The sequence below is a fragment of the Haliaeetus albicilla genome, chromosome 10 (genome assembly GCF_947461875.1).
Source record: "Haliaeetus albicilla chromosome 10, bHalAlb1.1, whole genome shotgun sequence".
In the NCBI taxonomy this organism is placed as follows: Eukaryota; Metazoa; Chordata; class Aves; order Accipitriformes; family Accipitridae; genus Haliaeetus; species Haliaeetus albicilla.
The window spans coordinates 4,889,519-4,915,341 of NC_091492.1; the positions used below are offsets into that span (position 1 = coordinate 4,889,519).

The window sequence follows — 25,823 nt, forward strand, 5'->3', positions numbered from 1 at the left end:
TGAATCTTAAAATAAACATAAAAAGAAAAGACATTAAGCTCCTAATCCAACACAAGTGAGCTGAAAAACATGTTGTACTACGTTCGTAATCATCTGTTTTGACAAAAACGTGCTGTGGTGACTGTTTAATATGCACAGTGCATATTCAAATCCTTTTTGCAAATAAAAAAGTAAATCTGTGAATATAATTGCCTTAAGTATACACTGGAAACAACAATTAAGGATAAAAAAAACAAACAAGGTAGGAATCACTGTTAAAACAAAGATACACCAATCTGAAACTTACGAGCTTGGTTCTCAACTTTAAAATTTTTCCAGATCAGTTCTGCTCGCCCCCGCCTTAAATATTTTATAAATACCTATCCTGCAAAGGTCTGTATGCATCACATACTGTTTAATGAACCTTCATATTCTTTATGTATCATTGCAGGCTGAACACTTTCCTCCAGAAAGCTGACTACTCCCCTCTGGTACTCTGAAATATAGGACATTTCCCATTTAAGTCTCAGAAGTTTTCCAACTTTGCTTACCCCGGAGAATCACTTGGGCTTTTTTAATAACCATGCTTTATCTATGCACTGGCCTTGGAATGATTTTGCCATGCATTCCTAAGAGATCATGTTTCTCAAGCCGAATAATTCTGCATACAAGTGCTGCTGGGCTCTCTCTGCAATCACAACCCAGAGGCCAGCTGGCAGCAAAACAGTATTTGAACCAGTGGCCTGGTTGCAGATAGGGCAGCTGGAAGTTTGGCATCTTTTTGCGATACGCGGTCATTTGAATGTTTGGGGTATGACAAAACATTTGTCATCATCCTCCTCCTCTACCAGAAACCTCTTTCAATTACTGCATGTTAGAGCTGCTTTTCTTCCTTCTATGGCAAAATAAGATTCTGACCCCTGACAAGTTCACCCAGAACTGGGCATTTCAATCTCTCCTGTGCTTGATGGCTGGATTCCCATCTTTGTCACATTTATCTGTCTTTAGCTTGGTCCTATGGAATTCCTCTATAGGAATTAGCCATCACTGGTTTTATCTGTTCCCCAAATTGCTGAGACGGTGCCCCTGAATCTGTTAGCTGTTCTAATGATTTGAGGTACTCCAGGCAATGTTGTTTTCTTTGACTCCTCCTTTCCCTTCAGAGACAAAAGGAAAGAGCATGCTATTTGCATCACCTTCCTTTCCTTTCCAGGTCTGGATGAGTGCATGATCTAGCAGTAGTTCCACTGCTTTTGCAGTTTATCAGTTGTCTTGCAATCCAATAACTTCAAAGATCCATAAGTCAGCACACAGCTTGTTTGGTTTCCTTCTACGTGTTGTTTTATTTGCACGTTCAACCCATCCCTTCTCGGCAGTGGATTGTGCTGGACTGATTTCTGTCACTATGCTTGACATGCTGCATGGGCAGAAGGCTCCCTGTTTCTAACACAGAATGATTTATCAAGAAAATTAGTCAAAAAGGTACTGCTTTTCACCCTGATTTCTCAGTGCTTCCATAGTCTGTTCTCCTTCTGGAGTCCCCATGTAGATTGCTCCACTGGTACGTACATGCCTTCTTTCTCAGTAATCCAGGTGAAAGTCTAAAGCACTCATCACAACACATTTCAACGTGTGCTGAAAAAACTACAAATAGACAAATGACGCACCAAGAAAGGTAACTATAGGAGAACAGTACATGTCTTACTGGTCCAGTCAGGAGCAAATCATTCAGAATCTGTTTCAAAAGCAATTTCAAAGATATACGACGTCCCTCAATTAGTACATATTGCAGTGTTTCCTTTTATTATATTCCATTCCACTCCACTCCCCAGGTAAATCAGTCATATGAGGGACAGTCTCTCTAGACAAACTACCATTAGAAGTATGACTTGGAATAAGCAGTCAAAATGATGTTATTCACCCTCCAACTATTCCATTGCAAAAAGATGCCTTTCAGTTGACTGTGCAATGTCAGATTGCCTCACTTGAATTGCAGAGGAGAAATTATACATGACCTTTATCCTTATGCTCAGTCTTCTCTATCCTGGAGCTTTTTAATACAATTTAGCACAATTATTTAGAATGATTTCACAGCAATATGAAGGCAACATTTTTTCTACAACCTTCTAAAAGGTGTCTAAGATATGAATTAATTATTTCATGGATGCTAATTTCGCTGAGCTCTCAAAAGAAAACATAACTAAGAAAGTTCCACTGACAAATAGGATGCACCTATGCAATTACAGAACATTTTTACAGGGAAAAAAAAGCTGAGTTTTCATGTACACTTACCTTTGGCATTTTGCGCCTTTATTGGAAGAATTTACTCTTCGTTTAATATACAGAATTTTCTAGCATTTTGGAATCATACTTTATTGAAAGAGAAGAATTTAACAACCAACACTTTTGGGGCAGACATGACGTGAAGCCCCATACAAAGAAAATAAGCTGGTTTTACCTGAGCCTGGATCTTTAAGTACAGAAGCCTCTAGAAGGCTATATCCACACTGCCCAACAAAGCAAGTCACAAACACACACTATTTACTATTTTATTTATTTAAACAAAGTTCTCTACCTCTGCCAAATCAAAACCAGCTTTCACCCAAATAAAAACATTTCTTAACAATAAGTAATACTGCGTTACTGAATTTCAGCTGTCCTCCTACACGAGTTGAACTGTACACTGCAGAAGATCTGTTTTTACAGAAAGAAAATGAGCATTTTTTTTTCTGCTGCATATAAAAATACCTGTTTTCCTTTTTGAGTTGAAGAGTGTTTTGCTCTTTTTGGTTTAGGGTTTGTTTTTTAAGATAAAATAAAATGCAAACTCAGTAAAAGTTTGTCTGTCTTGTCAAAGACAGACAACAACTGAGGAAAAATGTCTCAGATGTGACAAGTTAAGAAAACTATTAAGTTGAACACAAATGCTTAGGCAACCTTAACTGTACCTACACTTATTTTTCCACCTATACTAAGTCATTAAGGTACATTAACTTTAATAATTACAAGCTATAATCATAAAAAGTTTAGGAATAATTTACAGAATTGTTTGCCAACAAAACCTCAAATGTTTATGTTTGGTTTGGTTTTTTTTGGGGGGGGGGGGGGGTTGGCAGGGGCTGTTTGTTTTTAAACCAATCCTATTCACAAACTTCAGGGGGCAGGTATCGCGATCTGAATTTAGAAATGTACAATTCAGGATTCTCATAAGTGTGATCAACATCCCAGTATACAAGGAAGGCAGAGGAAAGTAATTCACTCTTCTCCAGAAGAAACTAATTCTTGAAAGGTTTACAGTATACATAAAAATAAAATTTACTAATATACAGTAATAACTTCTGTAACCAGGTGAGTATTTTAAATGATGATAAATAATTAAATAATTGAGTAGGTGCACAAGAGAGACAGTATTGATAGAAAAACAACCCCTCTGGACTAAAAACACATCTATGAGCTTCTGCTTAGTGTAATTTTTCTCCCTCAAAATGGCCAGCACTCTCAACATTAGGCTTTAGAATAGAACTCAAGTTTAGCCTGACAGATTACAACTCTTCTTCAAAATAAAAGAAAAATAGATAAAAACATTCTTGGAGGCTTTGAAATTTTATAACATGTTCCATGACTTCCAACAATGTCAGCAGTTCTTCCCTATGTATTTTGAAATAAAGTGCCAATTTAGACTGGAAAGTCTTACAAAATCTTTGTCTTCAATTTAGCTGACCTTGAGTCTGTATCTTCACACCCGCAGACGCCCAGCATTACCACAGATGGCAAACATCTAGCAGAAGTCATAAAACAAATGGACATTTTGAAACCTGATTTAGTTCTTCTAAGCTTCAAAGGGAGATTAAAAAAAATACCGAACATTTTTCTAATCAATTTGCAAACATGTTCCAAACAGGCTTTTTGATAAAAAAAGTCAAAACAGCAATAGCAGTTTATCTTGTATTTAGATTTCTAAAAGTAAGTTATCAGAAGACAGTTGTACGCCCTAAATTAACCAAGAACGCACAGATACAAACAATGTAGTCATCCACAAAAGATGACTTTCATTTACAAGGATTACAAATTAAACACTAGCTTAGAGACTGATACTGCTGACTTTATACAGTGTAATAATAGAGAAATCTCCAGGAAAAGATTGACTTTTGAGAAATTCAGAACAGACCTGTGAAAGGGTAAAGGACACTTAAACTTTGTCCACTTGTAATTATTAAACAAGTAGTTTTTGTCAGTATATTCCGCTTATTGACAGATCAAGAATTACACAGTGTTTAACTGTGTTCATTATATTGGTTCTATACTGTTGCTGATTCCAACTGAGTAGCCTTAACCTTACAAATACAGATCAGTTTAAAAAAATTGCTACAAGCATTGAAACTTATTCATTACACAGGTAAGGACCTCCTGTGCACACACTGTAGCCCAGGCAAGCTAAGTTAACTAGTTCTTCAGTAAGGCCACTCACACGCAAAATATTCTTGCCAGGCAGAGATCAACTGCCTTGCACATCTACAGTAGCTCAGACTGTCGAGAGCATGAATATTATTGCTTGTCACATTAGAAACCTGCCAGACATGCCTGGCATGTGCTGCTGGCATTGCCATACTCGCTCAGATGAACTGCCAGGCACACAGACAATAGCTTGGACGTAAAATGTTGCTAATAAAACTGGTAAATTTGGTCTCACTACCAGCCCAATGAGATCTAAATGATGCTGGGATGCTTCATTTGTATTTTAGAATTAAGAGTTCACTCAGGAGTCTCGGGAGGTCTGAGGGCTGTGAATTTGAAAAGGGCTCTGGAGAACAGAGTCATTTCAAATTAGGTCTCCTCCAGGCAGGCTGAGCTGGAAGAGAGATTGGGAGCCTTTTTTAAGGAGCAGCCCGAGAAAGGGGCCCCATTCTCAAAGGAGCCAATTCACCATCTCCTGCTGACAAAGCACTGCTGCTAATTAGTGTGTGTTGGGAGGGAGGAACAAATAATATTTTAAGCATGACTTTGGTCTAAGCCTTCAAACACAGAACGAGTCATATTCAGCTATACTCAGCAATATATTTCACACAATGTTGTCCATTACTCATAATTTAATGTTTTCCTCTGCAGAGTCCGGTGGATTTTAATAGACAGTCAACAAGAATGGCAATTAAAGTGAAACAAAGTATGCAGTGATCGGTTCACATTACAAAATGCTCTCTTTGATCCTCCAGGTTGAAAGGCCTTCTGAAAAACCTTAACCTTGGGAGGAGATAAACACAATGTTTTACAACCTTTTGACTTATTGGATGTCAGCCTCGAAACTTTTTTTAGTCAGTTTTTAATGATTCTTTATGTAAGTAGTAGTACCAAAGTAAAAGCTGACTGGCAAGCTACCAGCAAGCTGTTTATACAGCGGGAAAACAAGGAAAATTATAACAGCATGAGACATTTATTTAACTCCCTATGCAAACACAACACAATCTCACATTACCTACACTGTCTCAGAGCCACCTTGCAAACAGTGTGGCAATGAAAGACGTGCTGCTCACAGTCAGCAAGTCCGCCTTCTCGCCGGCTCTGCACAGAGCATCCCACCACACGCACACCAAGGCATAGGAAATTACTGTCAGCCTCCACAAGTGCAGAATAATATGCGTCTGTTCCTTATTTTAATCACCACACAGAGTCTAACCTGGCACTGAGATTCACTGGGATCAAACCTCAAAATTAGCATTAGGAGAAGCAGTCGTATCAAACACCTAAAGTCTCCCCCCCCGCCCCGCAAAGTACACTAAAATAGTTCACAGTTATGTCATCTCCATGCCAAGTAGCATAGCGTTCTTGTCAAATATAGCTTCTTAAAGCTCACAAATGTTTTAGACTAGGTCTGTTTCTCTGCACCCACCCTAGTAGGAGACAGATAGCCAAATAGAAGGAAGATTCTTGTTTTATTCTGCAGAGATAAGAAAAATGAAAAAAAAAAAAAATTATCCAAATGAATAAACTCATAGAAAAGGCATCAGAACAATGGCCCTAGGGATTAAGCCCTACTACTCCAGCAAATATCTAGAGCATGACTGGAATCTACTCAGTACCTGCAGGTATTTAATATTCTTTAGCCTTCCCATCATAGCCCCCAAATAACTCGCAAACATGAGTTTAACCACATAACACACTTGCAAAAGAAGAAAGAGCTCTGATTCCACATTTATGTGATGGACAGAGAGATGAATACCTAGGCACAGATCATCAAAAGTACTTTAACACCTTTTGAGGATCTTGGCTCAAATGACCTGCCCACATGAAATCTGTGACTGCCGGGGAATAAACAGAAGTCTCCCTAGTTCTGAGCAAGTACCTGGTCTCTAGATTGGTATTTGTTCCTCGTTTCCTAATGCTCTGACCATGAAGAGTTTGGACAAGGACCCTGCTTATCTTCCTCTGAAGTTCTGCTCATTTTTGCTATTGAACAATAGCTTTTGGTCATCGGGATTTTGATCCAACTCATCAAAACTCAGTAGGACTTGACTTCCCCAAATGTTACCCTGTATTTGATCTCTCTCTATGCTTTATAATTTCAAGAAGAGCATGACTCAGTATGGGAAAAGAGAAGAATGTACCTATCAGAACAGTAATATCAGACAAAAGCAAAACACATTATTTTCACTCCATTTCTCCCACTGTTTAATAGCTCGACTTTTGTATACCGGCGTTCCACAGTTATAATATGAAGACAGCTACAGCATAATGTGTTTTCTTTTAAAAGGTCATCATTATATTAGCAGTATTTGATGCATTATGACCACAGCACACATTTTTTTAGAGATAAGAGCGTGTCTAACATTTTTCTATAATTTATTAGCATCAAGAAAGTCTATTTAATTTTTGCTTTCAGAAGAACATCTGCAAATGATTGGCATAACTCAAGGAACCTTTGCAGCTGCAACTTCCTCTAAGAGTAGAGCAGAAAGCCATGTTTGTCAATATGCCTGAGTAGGATTAAAAAAGAACAAAGAAACAAAAAATAAAAAAAACCCAAACTACAAAACAGTTAATTATTGGAAGTAAATGTTTCATGATCTGTGTATGGCACCCGGAGCTGAATAGATCATTAGCTAAACTTCCAGTCAGCATTCCATATAAGCATATGTTTTTCTCATAAGTGCTCGCATAAGTTTGCAGGCAGTCTCAGGGACTTAACTGGAAGTACTTATGTACATTGTGCAATAAGCAAGGCCAAGGAAAAGCAGTGATTTTTGTAGGGTCTTAACTTCATAATCATATGCATTTCCACAGGCCTATGCATTTTTTCCAGCTCTTACTGCTCTTAAGTTTTCCCTCCATATTGAATCCTCAATAGAAAACCACTACATTAGGCAAACACTGTTAAGAGCTACACCCAAACTCATCATGCCATTTAGTACAGCTCCTTCTATTTTCTGTTTGTATGTCCCTGCTGCAGCCTAATTGCATATATTCTCAGACCTAGTTTGAGAGCATGCACGGGTCAAGGATCACGCACAGTAGACAGTTTGCATGCAGCCACCTGGGTTTTGAGAATAAGAGAATTTAACGGTATGGATACAGGCAGTTCAGTGCCAACTGCCCCTAATGCCATTGAGCAGTCCCAGGCATGTTCAATTTACTATTATAGATGTAGCTGTAGTGCATTAATGAGCAACACGGACAAGACTTTGTGAATTCCTGTCTCCTACCCTCACAATGTACACACTGTGCTGCATGAATGCTGCCCGTAAATTAGCTGACAGCTGAAGATCAATATACAGAGAAACCAGCTAAATAAAAGCAAGTCCAAGTAGAAAACACAGCAAAGATCTTGAGGGAGCCCATAAAAGAGCAGGACAACAGATATTGACAGTGAGTTCAGATCTGACCCATAACTATTCAGGCCAATCTTAGTATGATGGGCTCAAAGTGGCTATCTGGGTGTAAAGGTCCCTTCAGCACTGAGTTCCCAGCTTTGCAGCAACACCCTGTGCACAAGACAAAGGGCCCCCAAACAACCCTGAGAAACATCCCAACACAAAAGTCCCAAGCCTTGAATGCTCTATTCGTGTTTATCTTTCAATAATATATTGAATTATTTTAATATTTTCAACATTTTATAAACTACTGCAAAAGCCACGAAAATGTACTAATCTCTATTTATTTCCAGCAGTGATCTACTAAGATTCTCACTAACTAAAAACAGATGTAGGAAGATATTTCCTGCCTCAGAGGTCATATTACTTCTAGCAGTTAGAATTATTTACCAGCTACAGGATGCTTCTGTGTGGTGTAAATAGGATGCAGTTTCAGTAATGGACCTCCTCTCTCTATTCCCCCCAAAGAGGCTGTTCTGACTTAGGTTCTGCATCTCGTTTAATTTTAGAACAAGAGAGACATGCTGTTTGCTGAAACCTTCTGGTCAGATCTGTTTGTTTGCTTACTTCTGGTCTGTAGGTGGGCTGGTGCTCGGAGCATTTGAGCTCAAGGAAGCAGGTGGGTGGCGGGGACCTCTCTTTCCCCGCTGTACTAATTTCTGAAGACTGAAATAAATATAAAAGAAAAAACGTGCAGCTTACGAAAGGTGTTCAAGCACATGAAACAAGTTCAGATGCCTCCTAGGGGTAGAATCTTCCTGAACAGAGAAGCTACAGTAAACTAAAGGAGCAATATTAATTAAATACATCTTAGTATCTGCTGGAAGACACTTAAGAGGAACCTGGCTTTTCCTGGAATTCTCAAAATGTGGCCATGGATGGAGACTGGGTAAGGAGTGACAAATGCTGGAATTTCTTTCACAGGAAAGAGTTAAAAAAAAAAAGTAATTTGCATGGATATAGCACATAAGGTATATATTAAGAAAGAAATGCTTTCCACCGAGCTTTGTTACAGTGGGAGTCATACGCCTCCAGAAAACACGATTCCTCTAGAATAAAATCAAGAGAGCCAACACAAGGTGCTGAATTTCATCCTAAAAAGCCCAGTGTCTTCCTCACTGATCCTATTTTTCATAAGCATCATTACAATATTAATTATTGGTATTGATTGTGATCTAAGCTCACTTTTCATTGCTATAACCTGTATGTGGCTGCTGAATCACATTCTTATGAAAATCTAATACCAAACTACTGATTTTGGCATTTTGATTACTGGTCATCCCACTCCAAAGTATCTTCAGATACGCATAGTATTGAGTGCTATATAACTCTCTCCCCCTATGCTGAAAAAATTTTTGTGTCTACCTAAGAAACCTTTCCCAAACTAGCCCAAAACTGAAACAATCGAGTTCATTAGTGAGTCCACATTAGTGAAAAATAGTGCTGGACTGTTGGGACTCAAAACCTCTGCTCCGGGCCAGCAGAGGTGCACGAGTGACCAGCCTGCATCCAGGCTGTTGTCTGCTCGCAAAACCAACAGGCAGAAATGCAGCTATACATGAAGTTGAAATGCAGCAATAGGTTTTCAAATCACAGAGTGGGGTTAAAGGAACTAAATACATTATATGTGAAATGAGTAAATAAATGCCAAGAAATAGAATTAAGATGAGCATTAATCAGGAGGGGTTTGAGCATGGCACATGTATGGACCAGTTCATAGGAATCTTGCTAATTACCTTTCAAAGGCCACTTTATCCTGTTAAGATTATCCTCAGGAGGCTCAAGACTTTGGGGGCGTTGGGGAAGACTGAAAAACCTACCTACATTTATCATGTTTAGAAACAAACAGAAATGGATTTGTATTTATCTTATGAAGCAAAACCTCTGTTATCTTTCTCTCCTGGTATTTAATCCTTTTTTTTTTTTCCTAGCAATATAAATAATGAGACACACCAATTAAGCTGAGGGTAACCTTCTAAGCAGTGAGAGATAAATACCACGACACCAACTTTAGTAAGCAGTACATGTAATTTCTCTTGTGCACAAGAGTTGATGCAGATTACATGACAGTTTTAGACTTACTGCTGTGACCAAGCAAGGTATAAATTATGACAGGTCCACATGGATTACAGATGATTTGAAGCAAATCAAAGGCATTAACTTTAATAAGGTACTTTGTCTCTCTTAAATGCCACTCTTGCTTTCTGTAACAGAGCCACTAAAAATCAATGATCAGAGACCTCTGCATGCAACAGAGCTGTTAACCTCTGGAACTTCAGCCAAAGAAGCCCGTGCAACCAGAGCCACAAACCCATCTTCCAGATTCCTCCTCCATAATACATAGCATCTGCAACAGCTCCATCAACAAAATTTACAATTAAAAAAGTGTAACTAATTTTTACTTTTGAAGTCAACTCTACAAGTGTCTCCCTGAAAGCTACAGCCAGGGATTGCAGTACCCTACAGATTACTAGACATAGCAGGACCACATGCATAGCAGAGCTAAAATAGAAGACCATGAAAAAGATTGAAAATTGAATCAAAATGCTTGTTATACTTTCAATAACATGGCGATAGTTCAATCTGAGTCTCAGCCAGCTCTCAGTAAAGTCAATGAGAGTTGTTTCATTGAAATCAAACGATGTATGATTAGGTCTTCACAGGATTACATGTAATAGTATATTCAAAATTGTCAAGAATTTCGAGTTGACATCTAAAAGCCTATTTTCCGTCTGGAATTCTGCAATGAAGCTACTGTAAAAAAAAGAATCGATACATAATTCAGTATAGCGGAAAGATTATTATAAAGGGTTATTAAATATAGCTCAGAGATTGTGGATAAAAAGAATGAAATCCCTCATTACTTCGATCACGCTGTACTGACTTATACCAAAAACACTGTTTCAGGCTACAAAAAACCTGTTCCAGATTTCACAATTGAACCTGTAACACAGTAAAAGCAATAACAGCATTATTTTGCAAAAGGGAGGTAAGGGGGGAGGGAAGCTCCTAAATTTCAAGAGAAATTTTGATTTTGTACACTGACATTAACTTAAAATTCAGTTTTTCATTAAGTGTGCCAGGACAAGGCAAGAAAGTGTTTAACTTAGTTTGCCAATTTTACTGTCAGGCTAGCACTGATAACGGATAATATCCATCACAATTCTTTGTCTTCCCAACTGGCTGGCAGAAATATCCGAGTAAGTGCTGACCCACACACCTCAACACCTCCCTGTCAAAGTTAATCTGAAATTGATTTTACTTTCTAAAGGTAGAACAGAACTGCATGAAGTCAGCTACAAATGGCATTCACAGATCAGTGTTCAGCACTTTTTATAATTCCTGTAAGATTTCATGAGCAGACTACAAGAGTTTTCTACCAAACCTTTGGAAGCTTCAGATCAAAATAATCAATTATATTTCTATCTTTGTTCAGCAGAAAAAGATTAATATATATTTTCCCCCATTTTGTTTCAGTTCCTGTAAGCCTTCTAATTAGGTTTTGGTTTTTTTTTTTTTTTTAAACACAAAATTGGGATGGAAGTACACAGAACAGTATTTGCATTCTTTACTGAGCATCAGACTCCGCAGACTTCAGTTTTGACAGTAGAAGAACTGGCAAACACCATTGCTAGTTTCAGCATGGCAGAAAAGGAGCGGTAAGATCAGGTTAATTTATTAGAAGCGAGTGAGATACTGCTATTTAAAATTTCTTCTTTAAAGATAATTTGTTCATCCTTTTTTCATTCCCTTGTTTCAAGGGAAGATTTTGCCATTGTTTTCCCATCTGAAGCCTCTGAAATAAATCTAGCTGAGGAAGTACATGCTTGCTAAATCCACTGATCTCATGGAAATCAACCATTATCTCTTCAAGTTGAGGTCTTAAGCTTTGTTCCAAAAAAACAAGTGAAACACCAACCATTTATGTCTCCTGCTGGCATGCAAGACAGCAGGCCCAGGTAACACAGCTACATAATCTCCTTTGCTTTTGATAACACTGCTCTTAATAGAGTAAGCCAGATGGCAAATAAATCAGAGCACGGCTTTCCTATAATCTATTCATGAACAAGAAGCAGATGATGCACAAAGGGAGAGATGTTCAGGATCCTTCAAGGGCATCCATGTTGCTTTTCTCATTTCATAGCAACATCTAAGTTATTAATTTCTCTGCAAAATTTCTGTTGTCATTTATCATTAATAATGATCACTTTAGGGCATTCCAGAGAGGAAATGCAGTCTTGTGTTCTATGGAAATCAATTTACTGACACTACTTGAGCTCCGCAAATAATTTATTTTTGGTTCAGCTGCCAAGCAGAAGGTGTTGAGAGAAAGGGTTCCACCAGAATCAAAAATTCAAAAGAAAAATAATTTTCTTGCCAAAATGAAAAAGAAAAAAAAAAAATTTTTTTCAATGCAACAGAAAGCATTTCTCTTGACAAACAAAGGTCGGATTCCTAACAAACGTAGGAAAGATAAGTAAGGTTCCAGAATTACAAAGTTATAAGGTGGAAGAGGAAGAGCCATGATGTTTCTTCATGTACCCAGTGGCTCCAGTATTCCACCGGGATCTGGAAGGCTCCAGTTCAGCTGCTTTGCTTGCTCAAAGCTACTGGAACCTGTACTATCCCCCCTACTTTTCTAAAAAGTCTCCTAAAGAGCAAAGTTGTGTCAGCCCCTTTTGTTGGAGCCATTTCAGTTGTATCCAATTAATCATTGCAGGAAAAAAGAAAAAAAGCAAAGCACAGGAATGATACTCTAGCATGTGGCCTGAAAATCCACAGAACAAGGCACTTTTTCCTCTGCTTCCTGCTGAAACTCATGTTTAAATGTTTCTACATACTTTGAAATCATTATATCAAAATATTCTCCTGCACACATCACAAGCAAGTTCCAGTTCCAGCTCCCTGAACACTTATTAAAATACCTATAAAAACACTTATTTTAAAATCGCTAATGCTTCTCATGGTTTTAATTTATTTTTTTTATAAAGCATTAAAAAAGTATAAGCACTCAGGTGAGCAGGGACCAAAACAACAACCTTCGCTCATGTAGAAATGGGCAAACTACCAGGCTATGGAGTCACTCATTTAATCCACACATAATTAATCCCTTTAAAGTATAACATTTTCAACAGAAGGAAGAGGCAACAGAAGGGTAAAGTGGGGGCATACGTGCATAGATAAAAGATTTCCCTTTCCTGGGTATATGGCACACGTAGATCCAAGTAAAACTCTGCTCCTCAGGAAAGCCTAGATGAGAAAACTGTGGCACATAAGATCTCAGACTGCCACAAAAACTCTCTGAAGACTGTCACAGATAGATGAAATGACAGGAAGAAGAAAAGCAGGTTTGCTGTCTGCTGTGTTGTATTTGCCTGAATCTTGCTTTGAGGACTCTATTCAGTATTTGTTGGGGTTTTTTTGTTTTGGTGGGGTTTTGGTTGATTTTTGGTTGGGGGGGCTGGTGCTGGTTTTCTTGTGGTGGGGTTTTTTTGTTTGTTTGGTTGTTTTTTTTTAAACAACCCAGAAAGGCAGGCAGTACCATTCTTGCTTCTACATAGCACTACCCAACTACCCAGTTGGATCCCATCTGCAGCTGGCTCAGTGTGTACCTTCTGGGTACCTTCTAACCTCCTTTTGGTCTAAATAGGCTCTTTAATTGATCTTTGTGGGCACTATTTCTGTTGTCTTGATGGAAATAAGCACTCAAGATTTCATCCTGAGTGAAACTAGCTCTCTCCCACCATTCCTAAACTGGCAATACTTAATTAAACTTATGCAGATACTTTCACAGAGGACAAACTAAAAGCAGGGACTGCTACTGGTTTTTCTAAACCCCCAGCTCTAGCAGGAAGACAGTATTATAGACCTGGCATTAGAGACCAGTATAAATAATAAAGCTAGAGAACAGTTCTATGACCTTTACCTGTAATCTACCATTTCCAATCTGGTCACATTAAGCCTGGCCTTTAATCTTACTTAACAAAAATTTTTATCTTTATTAAACTTTTAAATCTGTCAGTCCTCATGGGGGCAGTTCCAGATGTTCTAGCAAGGGCTATTCCCTACCCCAATGTTCCTCAGCAGCAGCTTCGCTTCCTGAGGCTCTCACCTATGTACCGCAGGCAGCAGGCGTCCAGCACCAGCCTTCTATTTCCAGTGCTCATCCCTATCCAGAGCTCCGTTATGTTTAAGAGGTCATTAAGAGAACATAAAAAAGGACCAGTCTAGATTTGTTTGCTCAGTTACCTAAAATCCAGTAGCACTCACAGCTAGGAAGAATGAGAGTTTGGGCACAGAGTTCTGCTGGAAAACCAAACTTCAGCAGAAACAGCGCTCATCTGTGGAAGTTGAACTTCTTGCCATATTTATGGTTCTGAGCACGATCACACCAAATCACCTGTTTCAGCACAGAAGACACACGCGCTCGGAAACTTGTATGACTTCTCTTTTGCATGGCTGCATAGGTAACAGTCACCTTACAGTTCTGCCACTGTCAAGCCTTTCCCAAAGGGCAAATATTTTGCCTAAGCAGAAACTTGTGCTGAAGCTAATAGAATTTAGGCCTATAGTACACTGAAGTAAAGTCAAATTCCCATATAGAGTATGGAGGGAACTTAAATTAAGGTGCTGCTTAAATACCATGCTAAATCAGGATCTAAAGCATAGCTATGGTGCCAGAAAGAGTTAAGTCAAACGTGTCCAGCACTCATTCATCGCACAAGTAATTTCATTTCAATTAATTATCAGCACTAACTGTAGTTAGTATCATATAATTCTGGGAAATGATGCTGACTTATAAAAACAGTAGTAAGTAGTCAATGCCTAATATTTCCAGAAGCATTAAGATTAATAGATTTATTATGTAAGTGTTAAAGCTTCTATATTTCAGTTTCTTCTAACTTTATTGGAGAAGCTATTAAAGACAGCATCTCAAAGAATAAAAGTGCCAGAAGTAATATCATTTTTAATAAAGTTTCTTATTTTGATTTACAATTGACAGAAGCTGCTATTCTATTACACCAAAAAGCTTCTGCCTACCTGTGTAAGATATGGTGTTTCTTCTGAGAAATGTCAGATCTTACAGAACACTTAGAGCATTGCATTTTCTTATTAATCAGAAGAGTGAACTGATCAGCTCCATTATTAAAGATAATTTTAGACTATTTCCTATGTCACAAACCTAACTTTTAAAAATTTAAATGAAACGAGCTCTTTGGTTACAAATTACACTGTATAACTCCCACAATACTGCTTTCATTTCTCTAGAAAAATATTGTAATATCACTATTTCCTATTTTCTTCTATGTCACACTTGAGTTGTTTCTCCACAAATACAAGCCAGGCTGAATATCACTATTACCTAGAAAAGCCAAGATTAAAAACAAAGAAAAACATCCAAAAAACCCCCAAAGCAGTAGTAACTAGACAACCAAGCGCAGATTCTTAGGCAACTGAGTTCATGACCTTTCTTTCAACCACAGCGAATCCCTGGGAAGCTCCCTGACCACAATATTTAATAGCTGCCTTCCTACACCCTGCATCATTTGTTTGCATCCAGGATCACGTTTGAACACAAACCCGTACAGAAGAATTAAACTCCCTTATGCTTCTGTCAGGCCTGCCTGGTCTTCAGGTCTAAGGAAACCTTTTGGTCAACAGGGCTGTGGCTGAGCATTGCACACTGAAAGAGAGGAGCCATTCTGCTGTAAATATTTAATCCCCTCCCTCCTCAAGCATCAAGACAGCAGAAGAAGCCTCTCCTTGAATGCAAGCAGAACAATTATTAGAATTGTGCTGTTCCCCACAGCAATACAAACATAGCCCTCCATGTGTAACAGCTCTTCAAGACAACTTTTAACCTTAAATGGGCCTGTGAACCATTAAGATGCTGAAAGTTTGAGTCCTGAAATGTTCCATTCCCAGAAACTGATAGACACTCTTACTCTTTATTTCTCTTCCCCAGTATATCTGGCATATAGCATTATCCATCACAGAAATAGGTGCATCTTACTAACAGCAGCTATCCATAATATAACGTGTCATGAAACATAACATCAGGAGTACAATTAAAAAACAATAGACTTAGGCAGTTAATGCTTCACCTGTCCAGCAAACTAAAAGGTGACAGAGGCAATGAAAACAAAAACGTTTTAGGTCACTTAATAGCAACTTATAACCTTGGCATTCAAACATTTTCAAATTTGATTTTTATTATGGGGCATAAAAACCAATTTGTTTAAAGTATCCTTATGTTTACAGCTTCAATTCAGTTTCACAAAAAAAGGGTAAAACTGATTAAGGTATGCTTTGACTGATATTAAGGACAATGGAAGACATGGAGCACACTCTTAATCACCTTTCCATGATGACCGAACTACAAAATAGTGTGAGCTGCCACACCACAACTTAGGGACTATTTTAGCCAGAATTAACCCAAAATGCATTCATATTTGTGACCATTTATGGTGCTGTATGCAACTGGGAGCCAGTACTGTTACCCATTTCATGTTCCAATAGTGCTGTTGCATTGACATTCCCATGCAACTCTGGCATAGACTGTCTTTCTCCATTCCTCCCTTTCAGCCCCACCTCATTCTTTTGTGACACTCAGCAGAAAAAAAGGAGCACTTGGCCCAGGGTGCAATTCACAACAGCTGACTGTCATGAATACTTGCCCCTCCAGGGAATACAGCAAGGGAGAGGAGACAGAAGAGTAACAAGAAGAGATTCAGAGGGAACAAGCAAGCACCTGAAGTTTCCTGATTTGACTCTTCTGGGGAAAGAAACAGGCTCTGGTTTTTTATACATCAACATTTCCCTCGTGGTTTGTGTGGTATCCTTTATTCTAAGCCTCGCAGGAAGACTGCTTTCCCTGAGGCATGATAAAACCACAAAAAGATTCTTCTGCCAGCTATGCAGCATTTTTATATGAGGACCAGAAGATGGATACAGGGAACCAAACACACCAGCTTCACTTTGGTGTCCACACTAGTACATTTTTTATGTTTTTTTCCAAAAGTAAAAATATTACATGCACACTTTATTTTCATAATTCCTTGAATTCTGCCTCCTGCTGTATTTATTCTTAAGTTGAAGTTATATTTTTTTATAGGTTGGTGTTAATGTTTTATAAAGGTCAAATTATAGTGGTCGCCCTACTGTTTTATTGTAGGAGTTGAGAGCTGGCACTGTAATTAAAATTCCAGCTAAATAAAGTCTGCAGGAGTCCTACTTGTAACCAGGCAATTTGGTTTTCTAGCAAACCAGAGCACATTTTCTGTTGCCACTAGTTCACTGCCACACAAAATAAGGTAAAACCCACGTGCCTGAATGCATTTACACAAACAATGTTTCTTATCAGTATGGTTAGTAAAGAATGTAAGTTTATTCTAGTCATAGAGTATAATATAAATAAAATTTTAAAATGCACCCATTTTCTACAACCTGCTTTACAGTATTTTGGCAAAAATTGCAAGACAGGACAACTCAGTTTATACATAAACCTAGGTCTAGCCAAAGTGTTCACACCACTGTTGATAAGGGAATAAGAGATTTGGGCAATTTACCCTCCGGTAAAAGAAACCTGAATCCCTGACTGCAGAATGGTCCCGTGCATAAATTAAATTATCGTTTACTTCAGTCTAACCTGCATTTAAGTTCTAGCACTTGCTAGCAAGTGTTTCAAAAGTATCATAGATACACCAAAGCTGGCTACAATTTCAGCATTGAATTTCTCTTCTGCTATCAGCTACCTGTAAACTGCTCCAGGACTGTCTCCATTTTGTTGCCTTCTTTAAAGGCCCCTCAGTTCTGCTTCAGTTTTCTCCACAGCCAAGACAGAGAACATTGTACTGATTTTATTTATTTTTATTTTTTTTAAAGAAAGAACACAAGTCAAAGCTAGTATTGAAAGTAGAGCTCCTGTCTCAAAAGCAACATCCCAGATCACTATAGGAATCATCTTTTAGGCCTTCCCAGAGCTTCCAATTTTACTTTCACCTTGTTTAAAAAGAAGTCTTTGGTAAAGGTATTTCAAATTTTTGTTAAAGATAACCCCTTTCAGGCAGGCTTTCTTTACCCAATTTCTTATTTCAGCAAATCCTACCACTCACCAGGGTTGGTATTTTTTCAGGGATTAAAAAAAAAAAAACCAAACAAAAAACAAACCCCCCACACACAAAAAACCACACACACAACAAAAAACTACAACACAAACATTTTCATTAGCATTCACGTCACAGAACACAACATGCACTTACTCCACTATCTACAGCTTCACTTGTCTGACCAAGAAGCAGCAGTGGGTACAAGGCATAAAAATATGCACAAAGTCATCCCAAAATGACCAGGGTTTTCAGAATCAATCCATAAAAAGTTACTTTTACTTTCCCTTCTCTAGAGGAAAGAGTTTGGGTGGATAAGCTGAACAGAGACATAAGACAAAAATCAGGAACACTAACCTCCAGCTAGAAAAAAAGCACTCAAACTAATAAATTTCTGAAAGACTTCATGAGTTCACTGCTAGTGTTACTTATTCTCAAAGTGAGACTGAGAGATCACATGCCACAAGAAAGCTATGTAAAAAGGAGATGTGTCCATTAAAGCAGACAATAGCTGATGCATACAGATTGCTCTGTCCAGGAAAGACTGCTTTAAAAAAAAGCAAAGTGAAAAAAAACCTGCAAGTTGAAGCATGAGCATAACAACATTAGAAAAGTTATAATTTGATTTGGATTAGCAGAGAGAAATCCTAAAAGCTAAGAATTAATTGTGAACTACACCTACAATTATTTTCAAGAATACTTGCATGCTTTAAAGATATCATTAATTTAAATGAGATTCTATGTTTAAAGGAAGATTTAACCTCACATACTCCCATTAATTCTTGCTAAATGTCCACACTGCACTTTTCCATTACATTTCAAAGGTTGGCTAGCCATGATTCTTTTGAATGGTGCTTTCCTAAGATTCTTGAATTAAAAGTTCTGTCAGAAATGCGGTCTGTGAAAATAGAAAGTTATGTACTACAGAAATGCATTAACGTCTCAGCATGTAGTAATTTGTCTTGCATCTGTTTGTCAGAAATGAACAGCAGCTTCCTCCTGACAAAGCTGGGCTGATGCTGTAGCCTCTTCAGCATGACCCCAGCTCTAAACTATAACCAGAAATCATATGCCCCTACCCCTCACTTCCTCAGGAAAATAACCCTGTTAAATTTTGTCAACCATAAGCAATTAGCATCAGACTATTTGCTTGCTGAGTTTGTCCAAAGCTAAGCTACCTACATTTTCCTAAAAGACAGATTTTGGCCCTCCAACATGTTTATACACCTGCAGAGAATGGGGCTGTCTCTTGGCCTGCATTGTTAATCAGCTAGGGAAGAACAGCTTAGTTAATCTGATTTTTTTGTTTTGGAATTGCCAACTGGAAACGAGCAGAGAAGTCTTCCATTGAAGCACCTGGGGACATTATTAATACAAGGTTTGCACTGTACTGAGCAAGAGACCTATCCTGCTAATACTGAGCAGTTGGTCATCGATTTAGACTATTAGAAGAACAGCTGGCATGCTTCAGCCAACCAAAGCCTATAAGAATTTCAAAAAAGTATTCTCTACAAAACATTATGGCTCTTGGAAAATCTCCAGAAACAAATCAAATCTCAAACCAAGTAATCTGCTCCTTTTATCTTCCTAAATCCAGACCAACCCATTAACAGAGCATTCACTGTCACTGCAAAGATCCTCACCCAATTATTTTTTTTGTTTGAACCAGAGTTGCATAGCTTCTCAACAGACAAGATACTTTCTGAGTTTAGATCTTCATTTCCTCTAAGTTAGAATTATAATGTCAAGAGGAGGTTTCACCAACACATATAGCTTTCCCTCCATTACTCTACAAGAGCTGATTACCTCCCTCAGAGATTTTGACTTAGCCCTGAAGATGTTTTTCAGAGACTAATTGTTTAGCCTAATGTCCTACCTTTTCAAAAACTAGTTTAATTAAATGTATATGCATTTAAGAAAAAACGAATCAAAGTCTATTTTAAACTCATTTCCCCTCAGGTGCTGTTAATAAGCTGACACAACACTGTTTGGAAGGCAACTGTCTGACCACCTGGCACTCAACCATTTTTTCCTGTTTTGTTTTAATCATGTGTGAAAGCAATTTAACAGATGATATATATGATATGATATTCTGTTGTGTTACAACATCAAACTGCATACACCTATTCAGAGACACATCTGAGATGTTCTATATTGCTTAATTGCAATACATACACATACAACTTTCTTCCTCTGTGTAAGAGTTAGGCATCAAGCTTCAATTGAAAAGCAGTGCCTTACGTATTTAAGTGCAAAAGGATCTTCTCTTTGAAGCTCCTCCTCGCTCTGCCTCCATGAAAACATTGTAAAGTTCCCCACTTCAAAAATTACTTCCACAGTGTTGCAACCATTTTGCACACCCCCAGATATTTCCTGGAATTTTAGTAACAAGAGTTTGCCTTCCTACAGCCATTTAAATAGGAATATAGTGTGATTAAGAGATGTCCCTAACATCTGGCATCAAATCCTGACCGATATTTCTGTTCACATGGCATAACAGAGTCCCAGATACCCGGTCTTAATCATGTATCCAAGCGTCAGAAGTGAAGCTCTGGTATACAAGTTCTATACGTGGGTACATGCACATTAAGATATATTTTAGAGAATAAAAAGCATTCCGCTATCTGGGTAGAAAAGTTGAGATGCATTACTGTAGAACCTGCTACCACATGCCAAATACAGGAACCAAGTAATTTTTCAACATTTTCTAAAGGACTACATTTCTTAACATAGCGAGTGATTTATGTGAAATAAAAGTAGTTTTAAGATGTTTGTAGAAATCAAAATGCATTAAAGACTTTTTATTTTGAAAAGCCACAACTAAGTTTCAACAAGATGCGCTACATATATGTATACCTGAATAGGCGGAAAAAAAAAAATCCATAGTTATCTAGCTATTACCCCAAAGTCTAGACAGTTTCCCCTGCAAGAAATTACTAAGCCAAAAATCTTATCTCACTTTGCAAGCTACAACTACCACGTGTAGTTCCAATTACGTAAAATCTGCAATATTCAGCATGAAAAGTCAACACTAGCATATAAACCTCATGTTATAAACTCTGTAGAAGGTTTGGCATATTATAGTGTTTTGAATTAGGCTGCCACGTTGGCTCTATGCAAGCTGCAGAAAAAGTGAAGCAGGGGGAGATGAATCAAGTTTGTCTGATAACACACACTGTATGGATCAGAATAATGAAGAGAGTAAGAGCAGTAATGTTGATAGCATGAAGAAGTCACAGAAAGAGGCCATCTGTACAGTCAAATGGCATGGTAATCAGTGGGAAGAATGGATGTGATAAGTCACAAATCTCACATGGCATCATTTCAGAATCAATAGGAAATGTTTTGATGTGAGCGTGATTGGCACTGTGATCCATGTACACACATGATACTGTAGTAGTAGGAATAGTGTTCTCTGATCTTTCCACAGGCTTTATTCAGTTTGAACAAAGGAAATCTTGTTGGAAGCTATGGCTTTGCTAACAACAGAAGAACTGCCTTTAAGCATTAATGATAAGCAGACTAATATATTTCCCATCATATGAGTAAACAAAGATTTTCAATATAGTTGAACAGAGTAGTCTTTGTTAAAATCCACAGAATAAAAAAAAAGTACCCAAATGCGGACAAAGCCCTGATCTTGAAGCAGCCCAAGCTCTGAAACATGCAATCGATCATGTAAGAGACAGAAGAGGTCAGCCATTAATTAACATCCAAATTAAAGCTTTTCAAGTAAGGGTCAAAACTTCCTTTGTTTTGACATTTAAATCACTGGCAATGCATTCCCCAGTTTAGTATGCACAACGCATCACCTAACGCCTTTATGTTAATTGCCTCAATTTTTCAAGTGCACTATTTGATTCATTGACAATTAAAAATACCCCCAAAAGCCAAGACTCATGTATGTTAAGTATAAACATGATTAATGTAACACAATTACATTTCCACGTTTGATGAGTCTGATTAGGAACTTTCTATCAGCTTAGCGTGTTGGAACATTATCACTACCAGTGACCTGTCAGCATTGCCAAAGACAAGCATTCTGATAGGGAAGCATTTCATGGCCACAAATGTTCCAGAAAGGTGTAAAACCTGTAATTAAACACTGCCAATTATCACTTTACCAAGAATGTAGCAATCTTTATGATCTTCTCTATTTGATTGCAGAAGATAGTCCTAGGTCTAAACTAAAAAAAGCTATAAGGAAGAAGAATCCAGTAACACAATTGCTTGTTAAAACAATTATGTGGACAGACCCTCCAGTAATTCCAGAAAGTGACTCTATGAATCCTCTCCCACTTCCTTAAGGGAACATCTGGTTTAAGAAAACTGCACTCAGAGAAAAGAACTGGGCAGACAAAAAGTAGGAGAGCAATGCCTGATTTTGTTTGTGGTCACAGAAAACAGAAGGAGATAAAAGGGTCTGATGAGAAAAAAAGAAAGTCAAAATTAGGAAAAATAAATTACAAAGTTCGGAAAATAAAATGGTCCACATCTGGAGGTTGCTGTTTAGTGAGATGCAATAGTAAATAAGAAAAGGAGTTCAGCCTAAGCACAATGAGATAAAAGCTAAGAAATAGCAACAGGATTCCAGTGAAACTAGCAGGAAGGAAGGTATGCATACACAACTGGACTGATGTAATCGTTACGGCCAACTTATAAGAATTGGTACAAATCAGAAGCAAGATAAAATTCTGTACCCTCAGTTTAGGCTGCTCCTCCTTCTTCCTCTCAGTAAATGTAAAATATAATTAACATTGCCATATGTAGAAGCAATAAATACATAAGAACCAGCCATAACCTATATTTAATTACAAGGGAGATACTAGCAATGAAATGTACAGTAGGTCCTTGTTTAAATTGAAAAATAAAAAAAGAAAAAGACTGTTTTATTGCACTTAAGAATTAAGGAGCTCCTTGGCTTATCGAGGACTACAAAAACAATCACTGCTATAGGCCTGCTTTGCATATTCGGTCTATTAATTTACATAGCCCTAGTAAGCCTCACGTTGCAATGCAACTGCTAAATTACACCACTCTTGGGTAATGGGTATAAAAAGATGCAACAGCATGCAAAGTGTATTCAAACAGACAATTAAAAATATCAATTCTGTTGACAGCTAAAATGAAGAAACTGTGCAGAGGTTTAAAGCTGCTGCATGAAGGACATACCATTTACGAGTGATTGAATTAACTAGAATCATGCATCGACAGTCTGCCTTTGTCGAACATTACATATTAGGCCAATTTAGTGTCTGCTTATTAAAATAATTTAATTCCGAAGATTGTTTCCAGGCATTTCTAAGTCTCCTGCTGCTCTTCCCTCCTCCTCATACTAATGATGTTGTCTTAATTATTGTGCTAGTTTCATACCAGTGCAATTTGCTGGGTCACCACAGAGCAGTCCTGTCAACTTTGGCTTAACCAACTCATCCTTTAGGTATTTGGGAGAACAAGCACAAATCAGCAGGAGATCTGGCCAGACACACTACAGTCTCAAAGTTGCAAAGCAGCCAAAGAATACAAAAAAGGTTATTTTTATTCAACTTAACACTAACTTGTTAATATTGCTTTTCTTTACATAGATCTTCAACTTCGTATGCTTATTAAATCTATTAATCTATTATACTTCCTATATCCTAAGAATTTCTACTTTTAACCATCTAGGAATGATGTGTTCGTCAACTTTAAAGTAAGAATTTCAAGGAAAACTAAATTGCCTAAAGAAATCAGAAGTTTGAAATCTGTCTTCCAAACTGAATAATGATCTCACATCTCTGTGAATAGCACTACTACTTATTATCTAAATTTCTTCTGAAAATACAACTCGGACTAAGTAACTTACCAAAACACTTAGATTAAAAATGTTATCCTACGGGTTTATTTTAGCACCCTGAATGACTTAAGTTTAAGAGAGTCATTTCAATAGATTCCGGCAACTAATTCTGACATTTCATTTTGAAAAGTTAGCGCTATTTTAAAACAAGTGTGCACAGATTATACCTTCATCCAAACATGCATAACAGTGAAAATACATCACATGTAGTAGTAATATCTGGAGGGAACTGAGAACAGAAATGTGTGCATTTAATGAGTAATATTGCTTTGCATTTCTTGGTTTCACCAAACTGTCACTATATATCACATTGTAGGATCTAGATATCATACATAGATGCCAAGCACTACTGTCTCATGCTGCGTACCTAGGAGAACTCCTAGGTTCAGCAGCAAGCAACAAAGAAACTAGTAATATGTATCACAAGTAAATTGCTGGTGTGTTTGGAAGTTATGAAAATGGCAGCACTTAATATCTTTTTTGAGCCTTCAAAATCATTGACCACTGGATAAGGTACTACCTTAGTTTGACAGTCTTGAAGTCCCAAAGCCACAGAACTGAGCGAACAAGTTGTAAGACTTGCTCACTAAAGTATTTGAATGAACTAACACCAGGACTCTAAAACAGTTAAATCTCCTTCAGCTTAATGCTTTGAATATGCAGTACCAGACTGGATTTTATAACGTGAGACCTGGTCATTGGAAATATTACCAAATATCCCAGTTGTACAACACACAACTGTAACAATTTGCTACCACTGATGATCACAAGCTTCTTCCAGCCTCCTCTGAATTTCATGTGAAGACTTGGACTTGCACCTGCTCTGAATGAACTTCTAAGATATAAACTTCTAAATCTGAGTTGTAGAGATGAATTAATAGTGAAAAGTTGATAGGCAAGCCCTGATTTCCAAGATTATAGGAAAGACTATAAAAAAAAACTCAAAGTAAATTTTCTTCTTAAAAAAAGTGGATGATTCTAAGTTTTCACAATATTAATTTTGTCCTAAATGATTATATATATAGTATTTTGCCATCTCTAATACATGGAACAGAGTAAAGCCGCTAGAGATAGAGGATTAATACAGGGGAACCCAGACAGAATCATGGCAATATTTCAAATCCTATGTACAAAAAAAAAAAAGCTTTCTGATAAATGGCAGGAGTGGTATGAATACATAAGCAATTCTGATTTTTGCACAATAGTAATATATGAAAATAACATACGTTTCAGAACTGGTTGGTCCTCTGTGAATTCAAATGGCTGTTCAATATAAAAAACCTTTTGCTGGAATCCAGGGACACATTCTAAATCTTCCGCACATGCGAGCAGCAGAACCTGAGGAAAAAAGGGAAATGGACTTTTAACATCCACTCATTCATCCATCATGTTGGCTTCTAGGAATGATACTGGGTTTAGGGTCAGCGCTCATAAAACAAAACATTGGGATCCATGCTCATAAAACAAAAATATCCATCACATCACGCTTCTCCTTCAAATCTTGCTAAACAATTTTTTATGTAAGGTTTTTGCTTTTATGTATGTGGGCTAGCATAGAAGTTACAAAATAGTAGCTTTCAGGGTTAAGTTCAGTTCAGATTGTCAATAAAGGATATTATTGGTCTTCATGAAAACATAGGTTGTAATGTTGCTCCTAAAAATCACAGGTGAATACAGCTAGGCTTAAATACATGCTTAAATTAAGCACTTTTAAGGTGATTTAAATAATTGATAAATTAGGGTCTGCAAACCTAGTTTCACAAAGTTGATCACCAAGTTACAGAAGGAATTCTTTATTCAAGGGTGAAGTGTCACATCACAGATGTTTCCTTTATAAAAGAACTTCTTTGCAAACAAATGCAAACTGTTGCCTTCCCCCCTGCCCCCCTCAAGCCACAGTTTGTCCGTTTTCCCTGTAACCAAAAGCTTATTTACACCAGGGGAAGACTGAAAATGAAATGTGTGCATTATAGTGGAGGTGGATCTGAAGGTTAAAGTTGAATACAGTTTATGTCACCAAAGTTCCCTGTCACCACGGGA

The 25,823-nt window shown here is 37.6% G+C and overlaps 1 protein-coding gene across 4 annotated transcripts in view; it reads right to left on the reverse strand.

Annotated features, from left to right (window-relative positions):
- CDH13 (cadherin 13) overlaps window positions 1–25,823 on the reverse strand; it is a 540,036-nt gene that overhangs the window by 416,189 nt on the left and 98,024 nt on the right. For all 4 annotated transcript variants that reach the window (XM_069793368.1, XM_069793367.1, XM_069793366.1 and 1 more), the window contains exon 2: window positions 25,010–25,121. In XM_069793368.1, the coding sequence (XP_069649469.1) occupies window positions 25,010–25,121 (112 nt within the window). The remainder of the gene's footprint in view (window positions 1–25,009; window positions 25,122–25,823) is intronic.